Source organism: Dasypus novemcinctus, chromosome 10 (genome assembly GCF_030445035.2).
Source record: "Dasypus novemcinctus isolate mDasNov1 chromosome 10, mDasNov1.1.hap2, whole genome shotgun sequence".
Taxonomy (NCBI): Eukaryota; Metazoa; Chordata; class Mammalia; order Cingulata; family Dasypodidae; genus Dasypus; species Dasypus novemcinctus.
In genome coordinates this window covers 44,334,842-44,360,236 of record NC_080682.1, presented here as the reverse complement: position 1 = coordinate 44,360,236, position 25,395 = coordinate 44,334,842, and the positions used below count along the sequence as shown (strand labels likewise).

The window sequence follows — 25,395 nt, the reverse complement described above, 5'->3', positions numbered from 1 at the left end:
TTTTTGTTTTCTTAAATTGAATACTTATGATTTTAAGCTTTTTCAAAATTATAAAGGCATTTAAGAGTATAATTTTTCCTCTAAATTATGTTTTTGCTGTATCTCATTGGGTTTTATGTCAAATATTCTTCATTTTGTTAATTTTTATATAATTGTAACTTCAGTTTTTATTTCAGTATTTATTGTATACAACTTCTTAATTTACACGTGGTTAATTCTTCATTATTTATTTCTAGTTTATTATGCTTATGGACAATAGCATCTTGGGATTTTTTTTTTTTAGTGTGTGGCCAAGAGCATGATCAGTTTATCAAGTGTTTCTTGGACCTGAGATAAGAATGTGAGTGGTAGTATTAGATACAGTACCTAAGAGACTCTCACACTTGGCAAGTGCTCTTCAGGCACTTTACATGAATTGTTTCATTTAATCCTCACCACAATCTTATAATATAGGCATTATTTATTGCCATTTTAGAAGAGAGGAATCTGAGATAAAGAAAGATTGAGTGAGTTACCCAAGGTCACAAAGTGGTAAAACCTGTATTCCACTACATTTGTGTTAGGTTTGTTGGTTTAATTTTGGATCCTCTATATTTCTTTTTTTCAATTTATTTCCTTCCCTGACCTGGTTGCCTCCATTGTCTGCTCTCTCTGTCCATTTGCTGTGTGTTCCTCTGTGTCTGCTTATATTCTCATTGGGTGGCTCCAGGAACCAATTCTTCTGGAGTGGTCTTGCGCCACTTCAACTCCCTGTTCCGCTACGTCTTATTTTCTCTCCTCTGTGTCTCGTTGTGTCATCTTGCTGAGCCCACTCTCAGTTTGGCCGGCACTTCTGCATGGAGAACCTTTCCTGCGCAGGGGGGCACCCCTGGGCCAGCACCCCACAGGGGCCAGCTTGTCACGTGAGCCAGCTTGCCCTCACCAGGAGGCCCTGGGCATTGATCCCTGAACCTCCTGTGTGGTAGATGGGAGCTCAATTGGTTGAGCCACATCCATTTCCCCTCCATATTTCTTAATTTATATCTACTTGAGCTGTCAAAGAGGTGTTAAATTTTCAGATACTATAGTTTTAGTTTATCAAGGAATTTTTTGCTTAATGTATTTTACTGTTACCTAGCTTAATGACTATTTTCAGAGATTATTTCATTTGTCATTACTCAGCATCCCTTTCAATCTCATTTAATCTCTTTTGACCTAGAATCCTAAAGCTAATGTTGCCACTTCTGCTTTCTTTTTTCTTCCCTTGCCCCTTCTTTCCTTTCTAACTTCCTTGTGTATATCTCTAACTATTTCTGTATTTTCAACCTTTCTTTGTAACTTTTTGGGAGTGAGACTTTCAGTGGTTTTTAAAGATTTTCAGTTTCGTTTCTCATTTGCCTACTAAGAACTTCCTAAATGGAGAAAAGAATCTTTGTAATTTAATAATAAGACTTGATGCCTAGAAAGTGGAGAAATTACTCATTTTCTTTTTCTTTTTTTTTTTCAGTTGAGCAATGACTTTATTTTCTAAGTAGTTGTCTGCTCTCTGCCCATTCGCTGTGTGTTCCTCTGTGACCACTCCCATCCTTAATCAACGGCACTGGGAATCTGTGTTTCTTTTTGTTGCCGCCATCTTGTTGCGTCAGCTCTCCGTGTGTGCGGTGCCATTCTTGGGTAGGCTGTACTTTCTTTCGTGCTGGGCGGCTCTCCTTTTGGGGTGCACTACTTGCAGGGTGCACTCCTTGCATGTGGGGCTCCCCTATGCAGGGGACACCCTGTGTGGCACGGCACTCCTTGCGCGCATCAGCACTGCGCATGGGCCAGCTCCACACGGGTCAAGGAGGCCCCCCGGGTTTGAACCGCGGACCTCCCATGTGGTAGGTGGACAACCCATCCATTGGGCCAAGTCCACTTCCCTCGTTTTATTTTCTTTTCACTGAATTTTGTACTTATCTTTTTTCTTGTTACCTGTTCCCAGTTTGTCTTGTTTTTTTTTTCTTTCCAGGTACTTTATTTTTTTTATGTTTTACACTTTTTTAAAATTAAAGTTAATAGATCACAATGAATGTTACATTAAAAAAAACATTTTAAAAAATGAGGTTCCCATATACCCCACTCCCTATCCCCTACCCCATCATTTTTGTAAATTGTATTTTTTTGAAGATATATGTATCACCAAAAAAATGTTACATTAAAAAATATAAGTATGGGAAGCGGACTTGGCCCCGTGGTTAGGGCGTCCATCTACCACATGGGAGGTCCGCAGTTCAAACCCCGGGGCCTCCTTGACATATGTGGAGCTGGCCCATGCGCAGTGCTGATGTGCGCAAGGAGTGCCGTGCCATGCAGGGGTGTCCCCGCATAGGGGAGCCCCACGTGCAAGGAGTGCACCCCGCAAGGAGTGTACCCCATAAGGAGAGCCGCCCAGCGTGAAAGAAAGTGCAGCCTGCCTAAGAATGGCGCTGCCCACACAGAGAGCTGACACAACAAGATGATGCAACAAAAAGAAACACAAATTCCTGTGCCACTGACAACAACAGAAGCGGACAAAGAAGAAGACGCAGCAAATAGACACAGAGAGCAGACAACGGTGGGGGAAGATGGGGGAAATAAATAAATAAATAAATCTTTAAATATATATATATATAAGTGGTTCCAGTATAGCCCCCACCTACCCCACCCCACATGCCTTGTTGAGCTTTCAAGCCTGAACCTCAAAACATTTTAAAAATTCTATGTTAAAAATAGCAAAACACAGAAATTATTTTTTCAGTTATTTATGTTAACTTTTTTACAGTTTTAAGAGTAGACATATTATCCGTGGTCATTTTCATACAATCTTTGAAAATATTTACCCTTCTTTACCGCTTTACCCCAATCTAGTCTGTTGCCAACTCTTATCCGGATTACCATCATGTTTCTGGTCTCTCTGGTTCTAGTCCTTTTACTTTATTTCTCCCTCTCTATTCAGATTAATGTTACTAAAACTTTATCTACAAAAGACTCTGCATTAATTCTTTACTGATCTGGTATTAGAGTCTCCTTTGTCTGACATTCATGACAGATTTAAATACTTATATCTGGCTGGACCATACTTACCCACTTTATATCTCTTTACTCTCTTTGTTTTATTTTTACCATTTTATTTTTGTGTGCATCTTTGCTTAAAATCAGTGAATTGCTAGGTCAGATTCAGGTCACTGAAGGACTTTTATGAGTAGTTAATATTATTTAGATCCAAGGTATGCTGCAAACAGTTTAGAGCAAAATGGGAAATAATATTTTTCTAAAGACAAGCTTAGAAATTCTAATCCTGTAAATTAAGATGTCTCCTTTTTCTGGTAGCACAGCTGAGACATATCTGGCTGCTGGGCCATCATTCACAGGAATAGCCAAGAAAACAGGGTACAGACCACCAAAAACAAGACATCTCACCCCGTGTTACTGTACAGTTATAGTACAAGTCTTGCAATCCAAATTACTTTTACATTTCTGGGAGTTGGTTAATTATTTCTGGTTATGGTATTGATAGTTGTTAAGTTTTCCTTGATAGTACCATCTGGTTCATGATTATCCATCTTGAGCCTTATGCCCCGCTTCTCTTAGTCAGTGCTGCCTATGCCCTGTATCCGTGCCCAGGACTCAACAAGCAACCTCTGCTTCTTTTACATGGGAACAGCCATCTTTGACTGATATGTGACTTGGCCATAGGTGGATTCCCTCTCTTTACTCTTTTACATGAATATTCTCAGCTATACATTTTCTAATTTTGCATCTTCTCTGTTTTTTCCTCTCCCTCTAGGACTCCAGTTACCACATATGTTATACCTTTCCCTGTGTCCTTTGTGTCTCAGATGACCTTATGTCCCTAGTTTATACCTGTTGTCATGACACGATTACTAATAGTGCCATGTTCACTCTCAAAAGTGTATGGTTACTTGGAATCTCCTGTGCTCGTTCCTCTATTTTTCATCTTTTTGCCTCTCTGTGTTTCATCCAGGATCTTTTCTTAATGGCCTATATTCTCTTCCACTATTTCTTCTGCTGGTCTAATCTGCTGTTAAACTCAACCATTAAATTTTTAATTTAAATTTTTATTTTTAAAATTTCTAAATGATTCTCTTTATAGTTTCTAGTTCTCAGTGATAATTTTCAATCATATGCTTTATTTAATTGAGCATTTTAAACATAGTTATTTCAAATTATGTCTGATAACTGTCACACCCCCTATTAATGTTTCTTATATCTTGTCTCTCTTGGATTTTGTTCATATGAGTTTGTGTCCATGAATGCCAGGTTTATTTTAATATGTGTCAGATACTGTATATGAAAAATTATAATTTGTGGGCTAGGATGACATTTTCTTCCAGGGAGAAATTGCATTTGTTTCTGGAAGAGGCTAAGGGCAGGACTTATCCCAAATTGTTGAAGCAGAGTGATATTTAATTTTTTTCATTTTAAGTCAGTTTGAAGTCATGCAAATTACAACTACAGTTAGTTGTTTTCTAAGGAAAGAAAAAATACGCACCATTTTTGTAAATTTTTAAAAAAGAGGAATATGTCCACACAAAAGCTTCTACACAGATGTTATAGCAGCATTACCCGTAATTACCAAAAAATGGAGAAAACCCGAATGTCCATCAACTGGTGAATGGATAAATGAAATGTAGTATATCCATACATGGAATAGTATTCAGCCATTAAAAAGAATGAAGTAATAATACATGTGACAATATGCATGGACCTTGAAAACACACTAATTGAAAGAAGCCAGACACAAAGGCAGCATATTATATGATTCCACTTATGTGAGATGTCTAGAATAGGCAAATGCACAGCAGCAGAATGTAGATTAGTGGTCTCCATGGGTCTAGGGCATAGGGCATGAATGGTAATGGATGCAGGGTGATAGGGATTGCATCATGTCCCTCACAAAATGCATGTTCAGGTCCCAGCTTCTGGACCTGTGTGTGAACCCACTTGTACGTAGGACCTTTGAAGATGTTATTTGTTAAGGGAAGCTGTGTGAAGCAGCCAGAAGGTGGAAGTCAACAGAACTTAGAAGTAAAAGAAGATACTGCCATGTGCATTGCCATGTGATAGAAAAGCGAAGGAACCCCAAAGATTGCCAGCCAGCCAGAAGGCAGTGACCCCTAGGGGAAGCAAGCCTTCTAGTCTCTGAAGCCATGAGCCAATAAATTCCTGTTATAAGCCTACCCATCGTATGGTATTTGTTTTAGCAGCCAGAAAACTAAACCACAGGGGTTTCTTTAAGTATGTAAACTAATTCAATCTACCACCTTACCATATACCAGGGTAGTATCTGGTTTAGAAGTCTGATTTTTTTTCATGCCTGCACTGATTTATGGTCATTTGGACCCTCACATTGCTGTATGTTCTCTCTTCTACCTGTTTTACAGGTTTACATATAAGTGTGTTTTATCTTAGCTTGCCCACTCTCTTAACTTTCATATTGCCATATTATTTTGAGTTCTCGGTGTTTTATGTCCACATGCAGTCTGTAATTTTGTTTTTATTATGAATTCTGCCAGTAGAAGCTAGGGGAAGGACATAAGGGTGTGGCCTGACAGCAGGCTGTTGAGATCCAGAGCGGTGAAAGGCTGTTTCAGGCTTCCTTCTGTCAGTGTTTCTAGAGGTTTCACTGGTTCTGAACCAGTTTTTAGGTCAGTTTCTTGACATTTGGTTTCCTCAGCATGCATTTAAGTAGTGTAACTTTGATCTCATACTCATGTAGTTTGCTGAAAATTTTTGGAAAAAAAAAAGTTTTCAAAACTTTTGAAGTCTTGAGAGTGACTTGCTCCAGGATTCTTCTGAGCTCTGTGATCAAGGAGCACTTGGCTTTATGCTGGAGTCTGAGTTTCTACCAGCCCATAAAGTTATGGTCACTCCTGTTCTCATGTGTTTATTAGAAAAACCTAACTTCCCTCCCTTCTCCCCTTGGCATAGGCCTCAACTCCCCTGGCATCATTTTCCCTTATATCTGTGACTTTGACTTCTTTTCTGGAGCCTGGTATTTCTCAGTCTTTTCAGATCAGTTGTGTATCAAAACACATTTATTATTATATTTTATCTGTATTTTTATGTATTTGCAGTGGAGGGGGTTCTGACAGTTTCACCTCAATCCACCATATTGTTGGAATTCCCCCCTCTAGGATTTTCAACTCAGATTTGCCACAGTGCATTGAACTCTTTGCTTACTTACTCTGAGTTAAGACCTGTGATGGGATCTTTAGGGTATAGCAAGAGTGATAATTGAGGTGTTTGAAAAATTGTATTTGAAGTAGGGCCTTAAGGGGATAGACCTAGTTTTAGAAAACTTTAGTGCTGATGAAAATTACTAAAGGAATAAATTCCCTACCCTGTTACAGACACTTATTTTTTTTAAGATTTATTTTTCATTTATTTCTCTCTCCTTCCCCCCCTGCCCCAGTCATCTGCTCTCTGAGTCCATTTACTGTGTGTTCTTCTGTGACCACTTCTATCCTTATCAGCAGCACTGGGAATCTGTATTTCTTTCTGTTGTGTTATCTTGCTGTGTCAGGTCTGTGTGTGTGTGGTGCCATTCTTGGGCAGGCTGCACTTTCTTTTGTGCTGGGCGGCTCTCCTTACTGGGTGCACTCCTTGCATGTGGGGCTCCCCTACACGGGGGACACCCCTGCGTGGCACGGCACTCCTTGCGCCCATCAGCACTGCACATGGGCCAGCTCCACACAGGTCAAGGAGGCCCGGGTTTGAACCGTGGACCTTCCATGTGGTAGGCGGACGCCCTATCCATTGGGCCAAGTCTGCTTCCCTCTTATAGACATTTGATAGGGAGAGTTTTTGCTTGTTAATTTAAGTTTTTTTATTTTGAAAATTTTTGAAAAAATAGAGATAAAAAAAGAATATTGCAAGGAACTTTCATATACTTTTCATTTAGAGTCACATTGTTCTCTTTGCTACTTTGTTTTACTTCTCTCAGTCCCTTTTTCTACATTATATACTTTATGATATATATGCATTCTTATTTTTAATTTTTTTATAGTCACTAGGACCAGTTTTATTACATTACAAAAATTAGCAGTACAGTTCATGAGAAAAACATTATAAATTCCCAATTCCTCACAGCATATATCCCTATAAACACTTAAAAGTTGATTTTAATTAAAAGGGGTCAATTTTAAATTTAATCTTTGATAGGACCAGTATTCCTAGGTCACTGCAACCAAATGATGGAGATCAGCTGGATCACACTGAATTATGTCCCACCCACACATAAAAAGCATTGTACAATATGTGCATGTTTCTCTTTACACTATACAAAAATATTTAAAATACATTCTAGGCAAACGTGTTACATTAAAAATGGTACCAGTAAGAAATTGACTGACACTCAAAGGATTTTTGCTTTTTGTTTCTTTTTCAGAGCCATTGAGAAGTTATTTTTATCTCCTATATTGCAAAGTTTTTTCCTTGCTTTGTTTTGTTTTGTTTTGAGGTTGCAGGGGCTGGGGATTGAACCCGGGACCTTAATGTGGAAAGTCGGCACTCAACCACTGAGCCACATCTGCTTCCTTTATCTCCTAATAAAAGCATTGACCAAAGTGTAATTATATCAAATTCAGGAAATTTAACAATAATGCAATACTCTTCTCTAGTATACAGTGGGTGTTCAAATGTTGCCAATTGTTTCGATATTTTTTTTTTTTTAAGATTTATTTCATTTATTTATTTCTCCCCACCCCCTTGTTTTTTTTTACTTGCTGAGTCTTATTGTCTTCCTTATTTCTTTAGGAGGCACCGGGAGCCAAACCCAGGACCTCTGATGTAGGAGGGAGGTGCCTAATCACTTGAGCCACCTCCACTCCCTGCTTTGTTGCATCTCTCATTATGTTTCTCCTTCCCATGTCTCCTGTTACATCATCTTGTTGCGTCAGCTCCTCATGCCTGCCTGTCATATCAGCTCACTGTCTTCTTTAGGAGGCACCAGGAACTTCTGCTCCCTGCTTTGTTGTGTATCTCATTATGTTTTTTCTTGTTGTGTCAGCTTGCCACACCTATCTGTCACTCCAACTCACTGTCTTCTTTAGGAGGCACTGGGATCTGAACTAGCTACCTCTCGTGGTAGGTGGGAGCCCAGCTACCTGAGCCAAATCCACTTCCCCAGTGTTCTATTATGGCAACTTTTTTTTCCAACCCAAGAACCAGTCCATCCTTGCATTTACTTGTCATTTATCTTTATTTATTATTTTTTTAAAGATTTATTTATTTCTCACCATCCCCTTGTTGTTTCCACTTGCTGTGTCTGTTTGTCTTCCTTGTTTGTTTAGGAGGCAATGGGAACCAAACCTGGGACCTCCAATGTGGGAGGGAGGCGCTTAATCATTTGAACCACCTCCATTCCCTGCTTTGTCATGTCTCTTGCTGTTTTTCTTCTTGTGTCTCTTGTGTCGTCATGTTGTGCCTGCCCATCATGCCAGCTCGTTGTTTTCTTTAGGAGGCACCAGGAACTGAACCAGGGAACTCCCGTATGGTAGGGGGGGAGCTCATTCACTTGAACCACATCCACTTCCCTCTGTTTCCCCTGCTGAACATAGCTGCTGTTTCTGGCTATTTTTGCACTATTATTTATTAAGCAGTTTTATTGACATATATTCACATACCATACAATCTAGCCAAATCAATGGCTTTTAGCTTAATCGCAATGTTATGCATTCATCATCACAAATAAATTTAGGACAATTTCATTACTCCAGAAAGAAAAACTCTTACCCCTTAGCTTTCCTTACTCAGCCCTACATAACCACTAATCTGATTTCATTTTTATAAATTGATTCATATATTCCATTTTATATAAATGTAATCATACTGTGTGTACTACTTTCTGTCTAGTTTCTTTCACTTAGCATAATTTTTTCTCTGATAATAACATTTTGTAGTTTAACATACATACCTTTGTCCAGTTTCAAAGAAAAATGGTCTTATATATGCAGTTTTACCCATATTCATATTTCACGTGTGGTTTTACTATGCTGTACAGTCCCATGTTAAATTTTTTAGAATTATACATGACCTTAGACTTTCCCTTTAAACCAATTTCATACCCTCATAATAGTACTGCTAGTTACAAACATCATGTTGGGCTTTCACCAGTTCTGTACAAATTAACCCTCAGCTTTCCATTCTCTACCTCATTCTATTTTCTGGTGACCCATATTCACATCATTAACTCCATGAAATTACACTATATTTAGTTCATAGTAGCACAGTCGTATAGTATTTTTCCTTTTGTGTCTGGCTTGCTTCACTCAACATAATGTCCTCCAGGTTTGTCCATGTTGTCATATACTTTATGACTTCATTTCTTCTTATAGCTGCATGATAATACATCACGTGAATACACCATAGTTTGTTTATCCATTCATCAGTTAATGGACACCTGGGTCGTTTCCAGCTTTTGGCAGTTGTCAGTAATACCGCTGTGAACATGAGTGTGCAGATGTCTGTTCATGTCACTGCTCTCAGTTCTTCTGGGTATATATCCAGTAGTGGTATTGCCAGATCACATGGCAAATCTATATTCAACCCTAGGTACTGCCAAACAGTCCTTCACAGTGACTCTACTATTCTGCAGCCCCACCAACAATGAATAAGCGGTCCTATCTCTCCACATCCTCTCCAACATTTGTAGTTCTGTCTAAGTCTTACTGGGCGTCCCTCGTATGTGATGGTTTTCTTCTGCCTTGCTGCTCTCAGAATTTTCTCTTTAACTTTGATGTTCTGAGTAGTATGTGTGTCTTGAAGTAGGTGTGAAATGATACCTCATTGTAGCTTTGATTTGCATTTTCCTAATCACTAGTGATGTTGACCATTTTTTCATGTGTATTTTCACTATTTTGACAAATGTCCAAGTTTTTTGCCCATTTTTTAATTAGGTCGTTTGTCTTTTTATAGAGTTGTAGCATCTGTTATATATCATGAATATTAAACCCTTACCAGACATGGGATTTCTAAATATTTTCTTCCACTGAGGTGATTGCTTTTTTACCCTTTTGACAAAGTCCATTGAGGTGCAAAAGTGTTTAATTTTGAGGAGGTTCCATTTATCTATTTTTTCTTTTGCTGCTTTTGGTGTAAGGTCCAAGAAACCACCATCTACCACAAGATGTTGTAGATGTTTCCCTATATTTTCTTCTAGTAGTTTTATGGTCCTGGCTTTTATATTTAGGTCTTTGCACCATTTTGAGTTGATTCTTGTATAGGGAGTGAGATGGGGTCATATTTCGTTCTTTTGCCAACCTACATATTGCACAAAAAAACTTACATTTAAAAGTAGTTTGTGGGTACAAAGTGTTATTTAAGTTCTTATCCACCTTGAAAATGTTTGTGCTGAACATTATCAGCAAGTTTTTGTTCTTTTTAAGTGCAGACAAAATATTCTATTATCTCTGTAATAGCTTTGAGGTTACTGCTTTCACAGTTTGTGAGAATAAAAATAGGCATTACAAATGTGAAAGCAATATTGTTAATATGCCAGGACCTATTATTCAAAACAACTGAATTTAGTTAATAATATTATCCATAAAATAAATGAACTGTTTAACTGTTCAGTATTAGCTCAGTTCTGTATTTAAATTTACTTGTCAAGAAAACTAAGGTTAGCATCATTTAGCTATAGTTGCTATAAATTCATATGTTTAAAATATAATATCCTAACCATTCATTGTTATTAGGTTATAATTGTAGCATTCTGACTCATCTTCCTATATCTACTTTTGGCCTTCTGTCAGTCTTTTCTGTACACAACAACCAGACATACCCTTTATTAAAATCAACTTTATTGGAGTGTAATTGACATATAATAAATTAGAATAGTTTGATAAATTTTGACAAATGTATAACTTGTATAATTACCTTCACTGTCAAAATATGGAAGAGTCCATCACCCATCTGCACCTTCCTGATCCATCCCACTTGCTGGCTCTCCCAAACCCAGGAAACCACTGATCTGCTTTCTTTTTTTTTTTAAGTTTATTTCCCCACCCCTGCCCTGCTGTTTTTCTTTTGCTGGCTGTGTCCATTCACTGTGTGATCTTCTGTATATATTTCTCTTTTTTGTCTTCTCATCTTTCTCCTCTAGGATTCAGAGGGATTCATTCCTGGGGACCTCTGATGTGGAGGGAGGTTCCCTGTCAATTGTGCCACCTCAGTTCCTGGTCTCTGCTGCGCTTTGCTTTGACTCTCCCCTTCATCTCTTTCTCTCTCTCTTTTGTTGCATCATCATCTTGCTGCATGACTCCCTTGCACAGGCACTGGATCACTGCACGGGCACTCATGGGCACTTGGCTCACCATGCAGGCACTCATGCAGGCACTTGGCTCACCGCATGGGCACTGGCTCACGGTGCAGGCCCACTTTCTCTTCTTTTTCACCAAGAAGTCCCAGGGATTGAACCTGGATCCTCCCATATGGTAGGTGGAGGCCTTATTACTTAAGCCATAATCTGCTTCCCTGATCTGCTATTACTAGAAATTAGATTTGATTTTTCTAGAACTTCATATAGATGGAAACATACTGTATGCATTTTTGTGTCTGCTTTTTTGCTTACATTAAATATATGAAATTCATTTATGTTTTGTATTTGTCAGGAGGGTTTTTATTTGGTTGGTTTTTGTTAAGTAGTATTCCATTGTATGAATATATCATGGTTAATCCATTACCGTATTAGTACATAATTATGTTTCCCATTTGTGGCTATAATGAAAAAAGCTGCTATAAAATTTGTGTAGAAGTCTCTATGAAGATGTATGTTTTGTATATCTTGGAGAACTATGTAGTAGTAGAATTGTTGGATCATATGGTAAGTGTATGCCTAACTTTATAAGAAACTGCTAAACTTTTCCAGAATGCTTGTACCATTTTACATTCTCAGCAGCAATATTTGAAAATTCCAGTTGTTCCACATCCTCACCATCACTTGGTATTTCAGTCTTTTAAATTTTTTAGCCATTCTTGTGGTTTTGGTGGTATCTCATTGTGGCTTTAACTTTGCATTTTCTGATAACTAAGGATGTCAAACATTTTTTTCATGTGCTTATTGGCCATTTGTATAACTTGTTTTCTGAAGTTTCTGTTCAAATAGTTTGTCCAAATTTCAGTGGGTCATTTGTTTTATTATTGAGTTGTAAAAATTCTTTATATACTGTAGATACAAGTCCTTTTTCACGTATGTATATTGTGAGTACTTTCTCCCCGTCTGTGGATTGCTTTTCATTTTCCAGAGGTATCTTTCAAACAGCAGAAGTTTTAAATTTTTGTGATTCTTTTTCTTTTATAAGTTATGTACCTGTGTCTTCTTTTTCAAAAAACAAAACAAAAAAACATTACCTATCCCATATTTTCTTGTTTTCGTCTGGAAATTTTATAGTTTTTTGCTTTATATGTTTAGGTCTATGATTCATTTTGAGTTAAATTTAGTGTATGGTGTGAGGTCAGTGTTCATTTTTCTATCTGGGTGTCAGAGTGATGCTTTTAAAATATTTCAGATCAAGTCGTTCCATGCTAAAAATTCTCTGATGGCTTACTATCTCAGTAAAAGCCAAAATCTTTAAAATGGTAGCGAAGGCCCATATATCATCTGCCCTTCTCTTTGTTTCTGAGCTCATTTCCTACTAATATTCTAGCTTACTTAATGCTTCAGTTACCCTGGCCTCCATTTTGTTGAAAGGCATGCCAAGCATGCTTCCACATCAGAGGCTTTGCATCTGTTTTCCTCAATTATCCACAAGTTTCATTCCCTCAGTTCCTAGATCCTTGCCCAAATATCACCTTCTCGGTACAAAGGCCTTCCATATTACCTTTCCTGCTTAAACTTTTTCTCTGGCATTCTAACTCGCAAGATGGCTCAAGAATTGGAATTATCACATAGCTACAGTTCAGATCTCAAAATAGGGAGGCTCTAGATTCAGGAATATCAGACACAGTTTGAAGGGTAGGGGGGAGTAGACAAGTTACAAAGAGCTAAACAGAGACAGATTAGGTGAAAAATCTATTTATTTGCTTCCCACATCCTGCTTCCTGCTTCTAGAAAGCTACCAGGCAGGTGCATACTCTTCCCCAACACAAGACTGGAGCTTTGTTAGGAGAAATTCAGTGTCTCCAGAGGGGAAAACTTGCATATACTGATGCTTGGGATTTCTCTTAAAAAAAAAAAAAAGCAACTTACTGCTGATGACCCTGCTGTGAGACCTCACACATATACCCTGAACTTCTGGCTTTCTTTTTGGTACCTCATGCTCAAGTATGAATGGGATAGCCGTGTATCACCAGTCACTTGAGGAAAGCCTCCAACATGGCTGCCAATGTTTTGCAAGCCAAGTGAGGAAGGGAGAAAGGAGTATCTCATAGTTCAATATGTACAGTATAGACTTTTGATGACTGAAGTCCAGTAATCCTGTTGGTTCAGTGTTTCCAAAAAGTCATGTCCAGTCTTCTAATCGTATGGAAAAAGGGCAGTCCTGACTTACACATGGGTTAGGAAGATGTGAGGCTGGGACTGTGGGTCTAACTGCTGCTTCTACAAACTTTCAAACAGTTCTCTTGTTTTCAACCCCACCTTCCATCATACTTCAGGAGATATCTGATTCCTCTAAATTTAGTCTTTGTTATGTTTGTTTAGGGTTTTCCTCATTGCTGGCTTGGATTTCAGCTCTGCTAAGTCAGTTACCCATTCTTCCTACTTTCTATCTTCCAGAACTCTGATGCTGTTATCTCCATGCCTGTTCTTGTCCAAGTGGGTTTATGGTTTTTAAAAAAACTTTTGGTCATTTTAATGATGTTTTAGGAGCAAAGAAATAAACATTGAAATATTTATGCTTAACACTTGTTCACTTTTTACTTTCCAATATTTTGCTGACATCTTTCATTATTTCCTCTTGGTTTTTTTTTCTTTATAGCTTTTATATTCCTGTGCTTTAATTGGGTTTGGGAAGCCGGTTAAGATAAATACATGTTTTTATCTGCCTATTTAAGTAGAATGCTTTTAATTTTTTCATTTTAAATTATCACTTCAGTACAAAGGGAAGGAAAAGATCTTGAGAACCTGCCTATCCAGTTAAGTTTACCTTTTCCCTTAGTTGAATATGTCACTTACACTTAAGCAGTGTTATAGAATCTGCTGCCTACTTTACACAACAAAAATAGGAGGATTTGTTTTTTCAGATAATTAATCAAAAACACTTTAGTCGGGTACAAGTCTGTACATGTTCTCTTAGCACTTTGGGAACCTCAAAGTATTATTTGTTGGTACGAGTTTCTATTCATGAAAGTGATGCACATAGGATGTTAAAATCTCTGTTTAAGTTCCAGTAAATAGTCTTTGTTGTCTGTTAACCATAAGTCTTGAAGAAAGGCCTTAATTAAATAAAAAGCTATAAATAGTGAGTCGGAGGGGTGTGGGAGGTATACAGGAACCTCTTATATTTTTTAGTGTAACATTTTTTTTGTGCTGTATATATCTTCAAAAAAATACAGTTTACAAATGATGTGGTAGGGGGTGAGGAGTGGGTTATATGGGAACCTCTTATGTTTTTTGTTTTTTTATGTTTTTTAATGTAAAATTCCTTGTGATCTATTAACTTTAATTTTAAAAAAAAGATTAATAAAATTGTCCTCTTCCTTCTCCTACAAAAAAAAAATAGTGAGTCAGGGGAATATAGGTGTAGATGAAGTTTGAAGGGACAGCAAGGCACATTTTTGGGATAATTATGCTGTATATATTTTTTAAATCTAATTAAGCCGTTTTTAAAAGGTGGCATTTGATAAGAGATAATTAAATATATGTGAGTGGGAACCACATAGAATTTTTTTTGCAAATACCTGAAATTAAACTAGAAATTAGAAATTGGGTTATGTCCCTAATGCAAAAAACATAATAAAGGAAGGTAGTAAGTAGCGCAGACGAACTTACATATTCAGCATATTATCATGAAAGGGGAAAGAAATTTGAAGAGCTTGCAGAAGAGTTTGCAACATAATAAAGAGGCTAGAATGCTCAGAGGTAAAAAGGCCTTGACTTAAAACCGTTTCTTCCTTGGCCTAGTCCCCAAGCAGCTGATGCATTTTCTTAAAACTCATCCAGTCAGGGAGTTTTCCCTTAATATAGACAGTCAGTTTGGCAATTGTAACATGCTGGTGAAAAAGACAAATATAGGCAGTGGTCTGCCAAATCTAAAGAAAAGAGTGTCAAATGTATACATTGTCAGGTAAGAAGGTTTTCTAGACTCTGGGTGGCAGCATTCTAACCTAAGCTTGCCCCTGTGGTAGAGAAGGATATATGAAACTTTTAAGTGGGTTGAAACCATTTAACTATATACTATTTTTTTCTCCCCTTCCCCCGCCACCCTACTATTTTACTGTCTGTGTCCATTCACTGTGTGATTTTCTGTGTCTTGTTTCTTTTTGTCTTCCCTTTTTGTTTTCTCCTTTAGGCTTTATCGAGATTCAATCCCGGGGACTTCCAATGTGGGAGAGAGGTTCCCTGTCACTTGTGCCACCTCAGTTCCTGGTTTCTGTTGAGTCTCACCTTGACTCTTCCCCTGTGCCTTTCTTTCGTTGAGTCATCAGTTTGCTGTGTTGTTCACCATGGGGGCCTGGCTCACCATGCAGGCATATCTTTACTAGGAGGCCCCGGAGATCTAACCTGGGTCCTCCTATATGATAGACGGAAGCCCAATTGCTTGAGCCACATCTGCTTCTGTAGATGCTATTTTAGTTTCCCAGAATGTTCTCCATTTAGAAAAGGCAAAACATGTCAGTTGATGCTTCTCTCTCTATTTCTCAGTGAATAAATTGGAATTATGGTATGTAATGATGTGGTTATATTGTATATGAACTCTCCCTTGTAACTGAAGTAGTCCCCAAAACCTTGACTGATACTAATTTCTTGATAATGTAAATCCAGGACTGGACTCTGGTCCAGGCTCACTGTTTTTTTTTTTGTTTTTGTTTTTGTTTTTTAATATTTATTTATTATTATTATTTTTTAATTACATTAAAAAATATATATGAGGTCCCATTCAACCCCACTGCCCCCGCCCCCCACTCCCCCCACAGCAACACTCTCTCCCATCATCGTGATACATCCATTGCACCTGGTAAGTTCATCTCTGAGCATCACTGCACCCCATAGTCAGTGGTCCACATCATAGCCCAGACTTTCTCACGTTCCATCCAGTGGGCCCTGGGGGGATCTACAGTGTCCCGTAATTGTCCGTGAAGCACTATCCAGGACAACTCCACGTCCCGAAACGCCTCCACATCTCATCTCTTCCTCCCGTTCCCCACACCCAGCAGCCCCCATGGCTACCGTTCCCACACCCATTTCACATTTCCTCTGTGGACATTGGATTGGTTGTGTCCATTGCACACCTATGTCAAGTGAGGGCTTAGATTCCACATGGGTACTGGATGCACTCTTCCCGCTTCTAGTTGTAGACACTCTAGGCTCCATGCTGTGGTGGTTGACCTTCTTCAACTCCATGTTAGCTGAGTGGAGTAAGTCCAATAAGTCAAAGTGTAGGAGCTGAAGTCTGTTGAGGCTCTGGGCCTGGGTGTCATATTATCAGTCCAGAGATTCAAATCCCCTACATATATCTTAAACTCAGCACCAACTACAATTCCAATAAAGTAGCATGCAAGTCTTGTGAAAAGAGATCCCCTCTGAGTCCATTTCCATCACGCAGAAACACCAGCTCCAAAGAAGGGCCATCTGTCATGGCAGTGAACCCCTTCTGCCATGACCATAGAACCCGTGGGTCTCTTTATCCCTCAAAAGAACCAATACCTGGGGTTGTATCTACCTTATCTGTCTCTTAGACTCTGTTCAGTTGTACATAGGGGTATTCCTTCTGACAACCTCCAGACTCTTTTTTAGAGACTCACAGCCTTATAATCTCATTTCTCCTTTCCATTTCCCCCTTACATTAGGTCAAACCGCTTCCCGAAGTCATGTTATTATATGTAGACAGGTATATTCTGCTGTTCCGCATTGAATCTTTAATTCAAGGTCATTTTCTAGTTGCTTCTTCAGCTGGTATGTGGTAGTGATCCCTCGGTGCCAGGGAGGCTCATCCCCGGGTGTCGTGTCCCACGCTGGGGGGAATGCATCACATCTACACGCTGAGTTTGGCTGTGAGAGTGCAGGCTCACTGTTTACCAGTTGGTGACTAAGAGCCTTCCTCAGATTGCCAGCAGGACTGTTTGATCAGCTTTTATAAATCACTTCACCTATTTTCCCTGCTGGCTTTGCATGGCATGTCTTGAAGGACAGTCTGAGTTTGCCAAAAGTTTAGAGTATAGGAGCAATATGGTGATATAATAATTTACTAAGATTAGTCTTTCAGTAGTTTGCCTGAGATTTTCAGCATGTGAACTAGAAGATAAAGTACCAAACATGTCATATGAAACTTTTCCAAAAGAGAGAGAAACTCCAGGATTAAAGTGGTATCCATGGAAATGAAAAAAATACAGCAAATAAAAGATATTGTGTACCAAGAGTTGAAGAATTTAGTAACTGACTAGTAGTAAAGGGCAGGAAAAAAGTAAGAGTTGAATTGTAGATCTTTTTAATGTTTGTACTAAATATCCCTTTATAGTCTGTGGAGCACCCAAAGAAAAACTTTAAAAAGAACAAAGCACAATGTAAACCTTATAATATATTTTACATTGTAAATAATGAATTAACTCCTTGATTGACTAGGTGTCAAGGGAACAGGTTCTGATGGAGACCTCATTCTTTTCATTCCTTTTAGTGCTAAATCGTGTAAAAGATCAGAAGAGTCATTATGCCATTGCATTAGTAGATAATCTGGTAGTGAAAATACACTTCCCCACTTTATTTTTATTTTTTTAAGATTTATTTATCTCCGCTTCCCCCCCACCCCAGTTGTCTGTTCTTTGTGTCTGTTTGCTGCATCTTGTTTCTTTGTCCGCTTCTGTTGTTGTCAGCGGCACGGGAATCTGTGTCTCTCTTTGTTGAGTCATCTTGTTGTGTCAGCTCTCCATGTGGGCGGCGCCATTCTTAGGCAGGCTGCACTTTCTTTCGTGCTGGGCAGCTCTCCTTGCGGGGCGCACTCCTTGCATGTGGGGCTCCCCTACGTGGGGGGCACCCCTGTGTGGCAGGGCTCTCCTTGCACACATCAGCACTGAACATGGGCCAGCTCCACACGGGTCAAGGAGGCCCGGGGTTTGAACTGCGGACCTCCCATGTGGTAGACGGACGCCCTAACCACTGGGCCAAGTCCGTTTCCCTACACTTCCCCACTTTAGAGTAAAATATGACAGCACAATTTGCACTTAGGGCTGACTTCTTATCTCAGATGTATTGCTCCTTGCTTCAGGAGCTCGAGTTGTTTAAGCCTTTAGGAGGACTTTTTTATTTTTACTTTACAGTTGTTAGTTGGCTTAGAATTTTTGTTTCCTTAAAACTCCTTAGTTCTTGATATATACTGACAATAATCCAGTTTTTAGTAAATAAGTTAAAGCTCAATTTCCAGATTCAAGTAAAATACCTGGCCCTCATCCATTTTTTAGCTTCCTGGATATAGCTTTGTATGGAATTTATTTTCCTGAAAAGATCATTTCTTCATCTTAATATTTTTCACTTGGGTATATCCTTAGGAAAAAAAAATCCCTCCCACTTGAATGTTCCTATAGCTAGTAGACTGTGCTATCTCTGTGTGCTTTGATTGTAGTGATGCTTTTTAAAAGATATTATTCACGTTTTTCATCTTTTTTTCTTTCTGTTTTAGATTCCTATAGGCAATGGATACTGATCTCAATTCCCAGGACAGGAAGGACCTGGACAAGTTCATTAAATTTTTTGCCCTCAAGGTAATATGCCCATTCACTTGAACCTAAATCTGTTAGAAATAACTTCATGCTTTTTGAGAACTCTCTTTGGAAATATAGCATGACAGCTTGCAGCTTGCCCATTTTTAAGGATACTTCAGTTGTAAACTAAACTGTGAAGTTTGGGGGTGGTACTGGAGGTGTAACTAAAAAGTAGCTTCCAATTCTCCACAGCTACTTGTTCAAAAAAATTTTTTTGCAAGGCTGTTTATGGAAATGTCAAGCTGTTATGCCAGGTTATTGACACAGTATGTTCCCTTGGGGTGGGAACAAAGACCAGGAGCTGGAATCGCCAGCATACTGGGCATCTCTCGTAAGCAACAATGAATCTTAAAAGGGCCAATTTTCATTTATTATCCCCTTCCTAGTAAATGGGGAATTAAAACTGAATTTAAAGTGCTTTAGAAGTTATACTTTCTTAAATCTAAAATAAAAATATTTTCACCTCTATCACTCCCTTTCTTTCAGACATCACCATGCTAGAACAATCAGTGCAATATAGGTTCTAGTTATAAAATTATTTGGAAGACTTGTGCCATATGAGCCAAACGTTATGAATAAATTGTGGAAGTTCTTAGTTTAAATCTACTTTGGTTACATAAGTTTGTGGCAGTTAAATATTTAAACCCACAGTTGGACATATTTCTTTATGAAAGTCATAGCCACCATGTGCAGCTTTCCTTATGCCATGTGAGAACATCATGGATTTCAAGCTTCAAATTTATAATTCCTCTCATTGGTTGGCACTATATCCTCAGGATTGTTTATGTATATTTTGTGTGTGGTTTTTCTTTTCTTTCAATTCTTGAATGTTTTAAATTCTATCCTTTCCTGAGGTGAAGTTATGACTAATTGGCAGCCTCTTAATCCTGCTTTGGATCAGGAGCCGAATCAGTGTTTTAAGATTCTTTACACTCTTCACCTTTGTTTTTTGTGTGCTTTTTGCTTTTTTTAGACGGTCCAAGTGATTGTTCAAGCTCGACTTGGTGAGAAGATTTGTACTCGTTCATCTTCATCCCCAACTGGTTCAGATTGGGTAACAATCCTATTCTTTGTTAAGGGGTATACTATGATGTTTGTCACAAGGAATGAATTTAAAGTTCTCAAGTGCAGTAATAAAGAATACTGTTTAGAGTATTACTAAATGATAGTAGTATTAAAATTTCTAATTCAGAGAACGGATATGGCTCAAGCAGTTGGGCGCCTGCTTCCCACACGGGAGGTCCCGGGTTTGGTCCGTGGTGTCTCCTAGGAACAACAACAACAAAAAACAGACAATAAGCAAACAAACGAGGGAGCCAACTCTGGGAAACTGATGTGGCTCAGTGGTTGAGTGCTGGCTTCCCACACACAGGGTCCAGGGTTCAATACATAGTCCTGGTATCTCAACAAAAAAAAAGTAAAATACGTCTAATTCCATTTGACCCATTCACTTCTAAAGTTTTTTGTTTTTTAATCAAATGTTAATCCTGGATTTCTTTGGTTCTTGGCTTCCTGCTATAATAGTTGAAAAGTTAAACCTTTGGTCTTGGGAAGATAAAACTATTATCTTTTATAATAGGTAATTTTCTTTTTGAATCTGAGATTTGGGACTTCGATGCAGGATATCTCTTATGGGGAAGGGAGAGGTGAATGAATGTCGTCCTTAATCAAAGCAGTTTTCTGCCTTACCCAATATAAAGTTTTCCTGCTTGGTGTTTCCATAATTTTCCTTGTGAGTATTCAGGACGTAAAAGTCCCTTTTGTTTTCTAGTTCAATCTAGCAATCAAGGATATCCCAGAGGTTACACATGAAGCAAAGAAAGCACTGGCAGGGCAGCTGCCTGCAGTTGGGAGATCTATGTGTGTGGAGATCTCACTCAAGACTTCTGAGGTAAGGTTATGGCCTGGGTGGTGTCTTAACTTGGCCCTCAAGACCCTTCATACTCTGGTTCCAACTCACTTCTCAGTTGTGAGTCTTATTCCTGCCTCCTCCCCCTCTGAACTTCCTCATTCTCTGAAGAGGTCATTATTTTTGTATTAATTATCTATCCATTTGAAATAGACTCTTCACTTTCATCTTCATATGACATATTTCTGTTCATCCTTCAAGCTCTGCTTGCTCTAGAAAATCTTCTAGTAGGAAAGGTAGCTGCTCTCTTTAGAATTCCCATGGTGCTTTATTTATATAGAGTGTAACTTGCTGGATTGTCATTCTCCTATAGAATTAGAAGGAAAGGCTGTCTCCATCATTTGAAAAGTGTCAGTCTTTCTGAAGGGCAATTTTGGACATAAATATCAAAAGTATTAAAAATATGTATACTCTTTGAGTTTCTGTTTTGGGTGATGAAAGTTTTGGTAATGGAATGTGGCAATGGTGGCAAAACACTGTAAAAGTAATTAATATCACTGAATCGGACACTAAAAAATGGTTGAAATGGCAAATTTTATGTTATATACATAATATATATGTTGCCACATTTTAAATATATATATATATATATTTAAAAACCCAACAGGGTGGAGTCAAAAGAGGAACTATCTGATAAGCCCAGGATATTCAGAATGTGGGTCTCAGGCTTCCAGAAACCTAAAATGGATGGCAAAAGCTGGAGGGACACGGCTGGCTGTCTTCGTTAGCTTTGTTTCTCTATTATTCCACATTTATTCCTTCTCCAGGGCTCTAATCAGAAATCATCCCTTCCCAGGTTCCATCCTCCTCACATTTTGCCAGCTCTTGCTCGTCTTTCAAATCTCAACTAAAATGACACTTTAGAAAGGAGGCTTTCTCTGACTTACAATCTAAAACAGATCCTCCTCCTAATCACTCTCATAGGATCCAGATCTTTTGCTCCTTGACATTTTTGTATTGTATATAGCCATATGCAAGCTTATTTGCTTAAGGACTAGATGTCTCATTGGACTGTGAGCATAATGGGCAGAAACTGAGATCTCATTTTCCCACTGACATATTTTAAGAACTTAGTACATGCCTGGCACATACTAGATGCTCAGTAAAATTTCTGATCTATGTATCTTTAAAAAATAAATAAAAATATTTTTAAAAAATTAAATAAAATTTCTGTTGGTATTATGGAAAACAAAACAAAGAACATGTTTACTCTTTGATCTAGCTATTCCAATTCTGAAAATTGGTCTGAATAAATTAATTCAGGAAGGATATAAAGTTTTCACCTCAGGATCGTTTTTTACAGTGTTGTTGATTAGTGAAAAATTAGAAGCAACCTATATGTCTAAGAATAGGGGGACTGTTTAGATCAAATGACAGATTCACTTGGTGGAATACTATGCAACTATTAAAAATGTTGTAGAGTTTTTCATTATAAGGAAAATTCCATGGTATATTTATTAAGAAAAAAAGGAAATGATAAAAATAGCATATATAGTGCAAACTGGATTTTGTTTAGCAAGGTGGCTAGTTGGATTATAAAGTGATAATCCATTTTTGTTTTCTTTTTGCTTATCTACAAATTCTGAAGTTGTTATAGTGCCTGTGTAGTGTTTTGTAATAATAAGAAAAGAAAATAATTTAAAAAAACAAATAAAACTGAAATATTTTCCCATTGTCCCATCTATAGGGAGATTCCATGGAGCTGGAAATTTGGTGTCTTGAAATGAATGAAAAGTAAGTGTTTCTGTCTTATGGTCCTTACTTGCAGTAGCTGAGGTTAAAGTGATGACATCATGTGAAAAGCAAGGAGTTGTTATCAGAATCATGGAGGGTATTCTGACCACTCAGTAAAGCCAATAAGTCTTTGCTACAGTTTGCTGCATGCTTGGCTTCCAGCCTAGGCAGAGAAAAGATGACCTTCAGAGGGAGTGCCTGCCCAGAGAGACCCAAACACCACAGGGTGCAGCAGAGAAGGCTGAAAAGGATCTGTTGTTTTCCCAGAGTACAGACAGTTCTCTGATTAAATCCTTTGAGAGCTCTTGGGACATGACTTGACTACCCTATTTTGTCTGTTTTCTATGTGGCAGACATCCAATAAGATTTCCCCTCACTACTCCTTTTGAAAAGACTCTGTTGGTCATGGATTGACAATGCATATTATTTTCCTCCCCCATTTCTTAAGGCAGATCAGCTTACTTCCTATTGGAAGCTTCTGTTTTCAAGAAGAGTACATAGGAAAATTGAGGAAGTATTAACACATCAAAAGAAAAATATTAGTGATATGTAGAGGTGGTGTGGAGATTATTTTTTTTTTCTTTTTTTATTAAATAAGTGATTGCCAGGTTATGGTCCACAATTAGAATACAAAATGGACTTTTCACCAGATTTCCTGTTAGATGTACAGAGGTAGACAGTTCATAAGATAATACACTGAAATTGTTTGTACATTTAGTTTATATAATTGCAATACTGAATTATTGCTTTTAAGTGTGTCGCTTTGTTTCTTAGGAAGATAAACTCTTCAAAGCCAGGAAGAATATGTTGAGCACCTTTTAGTGCTCACCTGCCTGTGTCTGGTACATGAGAAAGAAAACCTTTGGCTTACCTCAACAATCTGTCACTATACCAACAAAGAACTCTAATTATACCTTTAGTTCAGAACATGTTTTAATAACATATTAAAAATTTGGAATAAATTAAATATTCTACTGCTAATTTGCAACCATCTCTGTTGATGTGATATTCTCTGAATGGTGTATTTGGATTATAAAGTAGATGATATTCCATCAGAATTCATGAGTAACATTACTAAATTAATCAGTTACTGGATGGAATGTAACTATTAACTCTATAGCCATTACATTTCTGTTCTTTGTTGTACATTAGTTTAATATGAGAAATCTGACAGTGTCTGTATGCTCCTCAGGTGTGATAAAGAAATCAAAGTGTCATATACGGTATACAACAGACTGTCACTGCTGCTGAAGTCTCTCCTTGCTATAACTAGGGTGACACCAGCCTACAGACTCTCCAGAAAACAAGGGCATGAGTATGTCATATTGTACAGGTAAACAGCATAGGTGCTTATCTTGACTCACTCATCCACCTCATCACTTTGCACATTGCCTGACTGACGTTCTGTGTATTCTGTGATTGTTTTTTGGCTGTATGGTAGGTTAGATAGTTGATAGTATAGCTTTAATATGATCATCTTTCCAGCCTTCCCTAGGGACCTCTGTCCAGCTAACCTCAGCTTTCCAGAGCCATCAAGTTCAGGGTCCTTTGATCTATACATGGTCATGATTCATGTGTTATGGATTTTGAGGGCCAACTGATACACATCTCAAGCTGGAAGGACCTCAAGACTTTTAACAGGCAGGCTATCCAGGGAAGATTCCAGAGTCTTCTGTATTCCAGTGTTAAATGAAAACTTTTAATCTAACAAAACTGTTCATTCTGTTTAAATTTAAATTTTTAGTTAACCATGCATATAAAGAACTTGTCAACAGTTCTTTGACCATTTTCTTTTGAGTATTTCACTTTAGCACACATTTATTGAGTGCCTTTTTAGTGTGAGCAAGGTGCAAGGAAGACCAATACAGGTTTCCTGCCCTAGAAGTGTTTCTCATTTAACGGAGGAAACAGTTTGATACATGCCTAATTATAATAAAAAGTAAGAATATGAGTTCTACATGGCAGCAGTATCAGGAAGTAAGTACTAGAAGAACATGGAGGAAGGAAAAGTACATTCTGAGTAGGAAGAAATGTGATTTGAACTGGACCTTGAGGAAAAAAGAATTGCAGCTAGTAGAAATGAGGAAAAACCATCATTCCAGGTGAAGAGGCAACAGAAGGCAAGGCATAGAGGTGGGGGTCAAGGTATCAGCTGTTCTCAGATTGTAAAATGGACCAGCGTGATTGAATAGAGGGTATGTAGGACAGTGTGAGAGCAGAACATTGAAAAACAGGGGTTCCAAAATCATCCAAGACTCCTTTCTTTTATATTAGTGTTGAACCATTGGTTTTAGAACAAGAGGCTTATGTGTATGGAACAAGAATTCTGTAGTAGGGTGGAGGGACTAAGGAAGAGAGATTTAACTGGTTCATTTAAACACTTCAGTACATGAGAATAATTATCAAGTCATCCTTTAACTTTTGTAGCAATATTCTAGCAACGCCAAGCATGTTCCTTTTTTCAAATCTTCCTTTATTCTGTCTTACTGGATTAACATAGTATTGCTCACTGTATATTTATCAGTTGGGAGTAGTTTTGGATGCAGATGGCTTAAACCAAGAGGGGCAGATGATCTCAGAGGCAGAGTTGACTCTTTTTTCTTTTTTCTTTTTATATTACTGTTAGCTGGTTAATAGTATAGCCTTATACCTTTGAAGAATAGGCTTTTTTTTAAGCTGCGTCATCATTCTTTTTCCTTTTGTGATCTTGTCCCAACAAAATTATACTGTAAAAAAAAAAACACAAAAACAAAAAAAATCAACTCGTTCTATGTCCCATTGTAAATCAAGACTGATATTAAGTTTCATTATCTGCTATCTGTGAAGAAAACTTTTGCTTCACACTAGAATGGTGTAAACAAAGTATAGCAAGCAAATGCTAA

At 38.0% G+C, this 25,395-nt stretch overlaps 1 protein-coding gene across 11 annotated transcripts in view; it reads left to right on the top strand.

Annotated features, from left to right (window-relative positions):
- ATG13 (autophagy related 13) overlaps window positions 1-25,395 on the top strand; it is a 47,391-nt gene that overhangs the window by 2,512 nt on the left and 19,484 nt on the right. For all 11 annotated transcript variants that reach the window (XM_058306274.2, XM_004457916.5, XM_004457915.5 and 8 more), the window contains 5 exons: window positions 18,789-18,870; window positions 19,844-19,924; window positions 20,642-20,761; window positions 22,467-22,513; window positions 23,706-23,846. In XM_058306274.2, coding sequence (XP_058162257.1) covers window positions 18,802-18,870; window positions 19,844-19,924; window positions 20,642-20,761; window positions 22,467-22,513; window positions 23,706-23,846 — 458 coding nt within the window. In that variant the 5' untranslated portion in view covers window positions 18,789-18,801. The remainder of the gene's footprint in view (window positions 1-18,788; window positions 18,871-19,843; window positions 19,925-20,641; window positions 20,762-22,466; window positions 22,514-23,705; window positions 23,847-25,395) is intronic.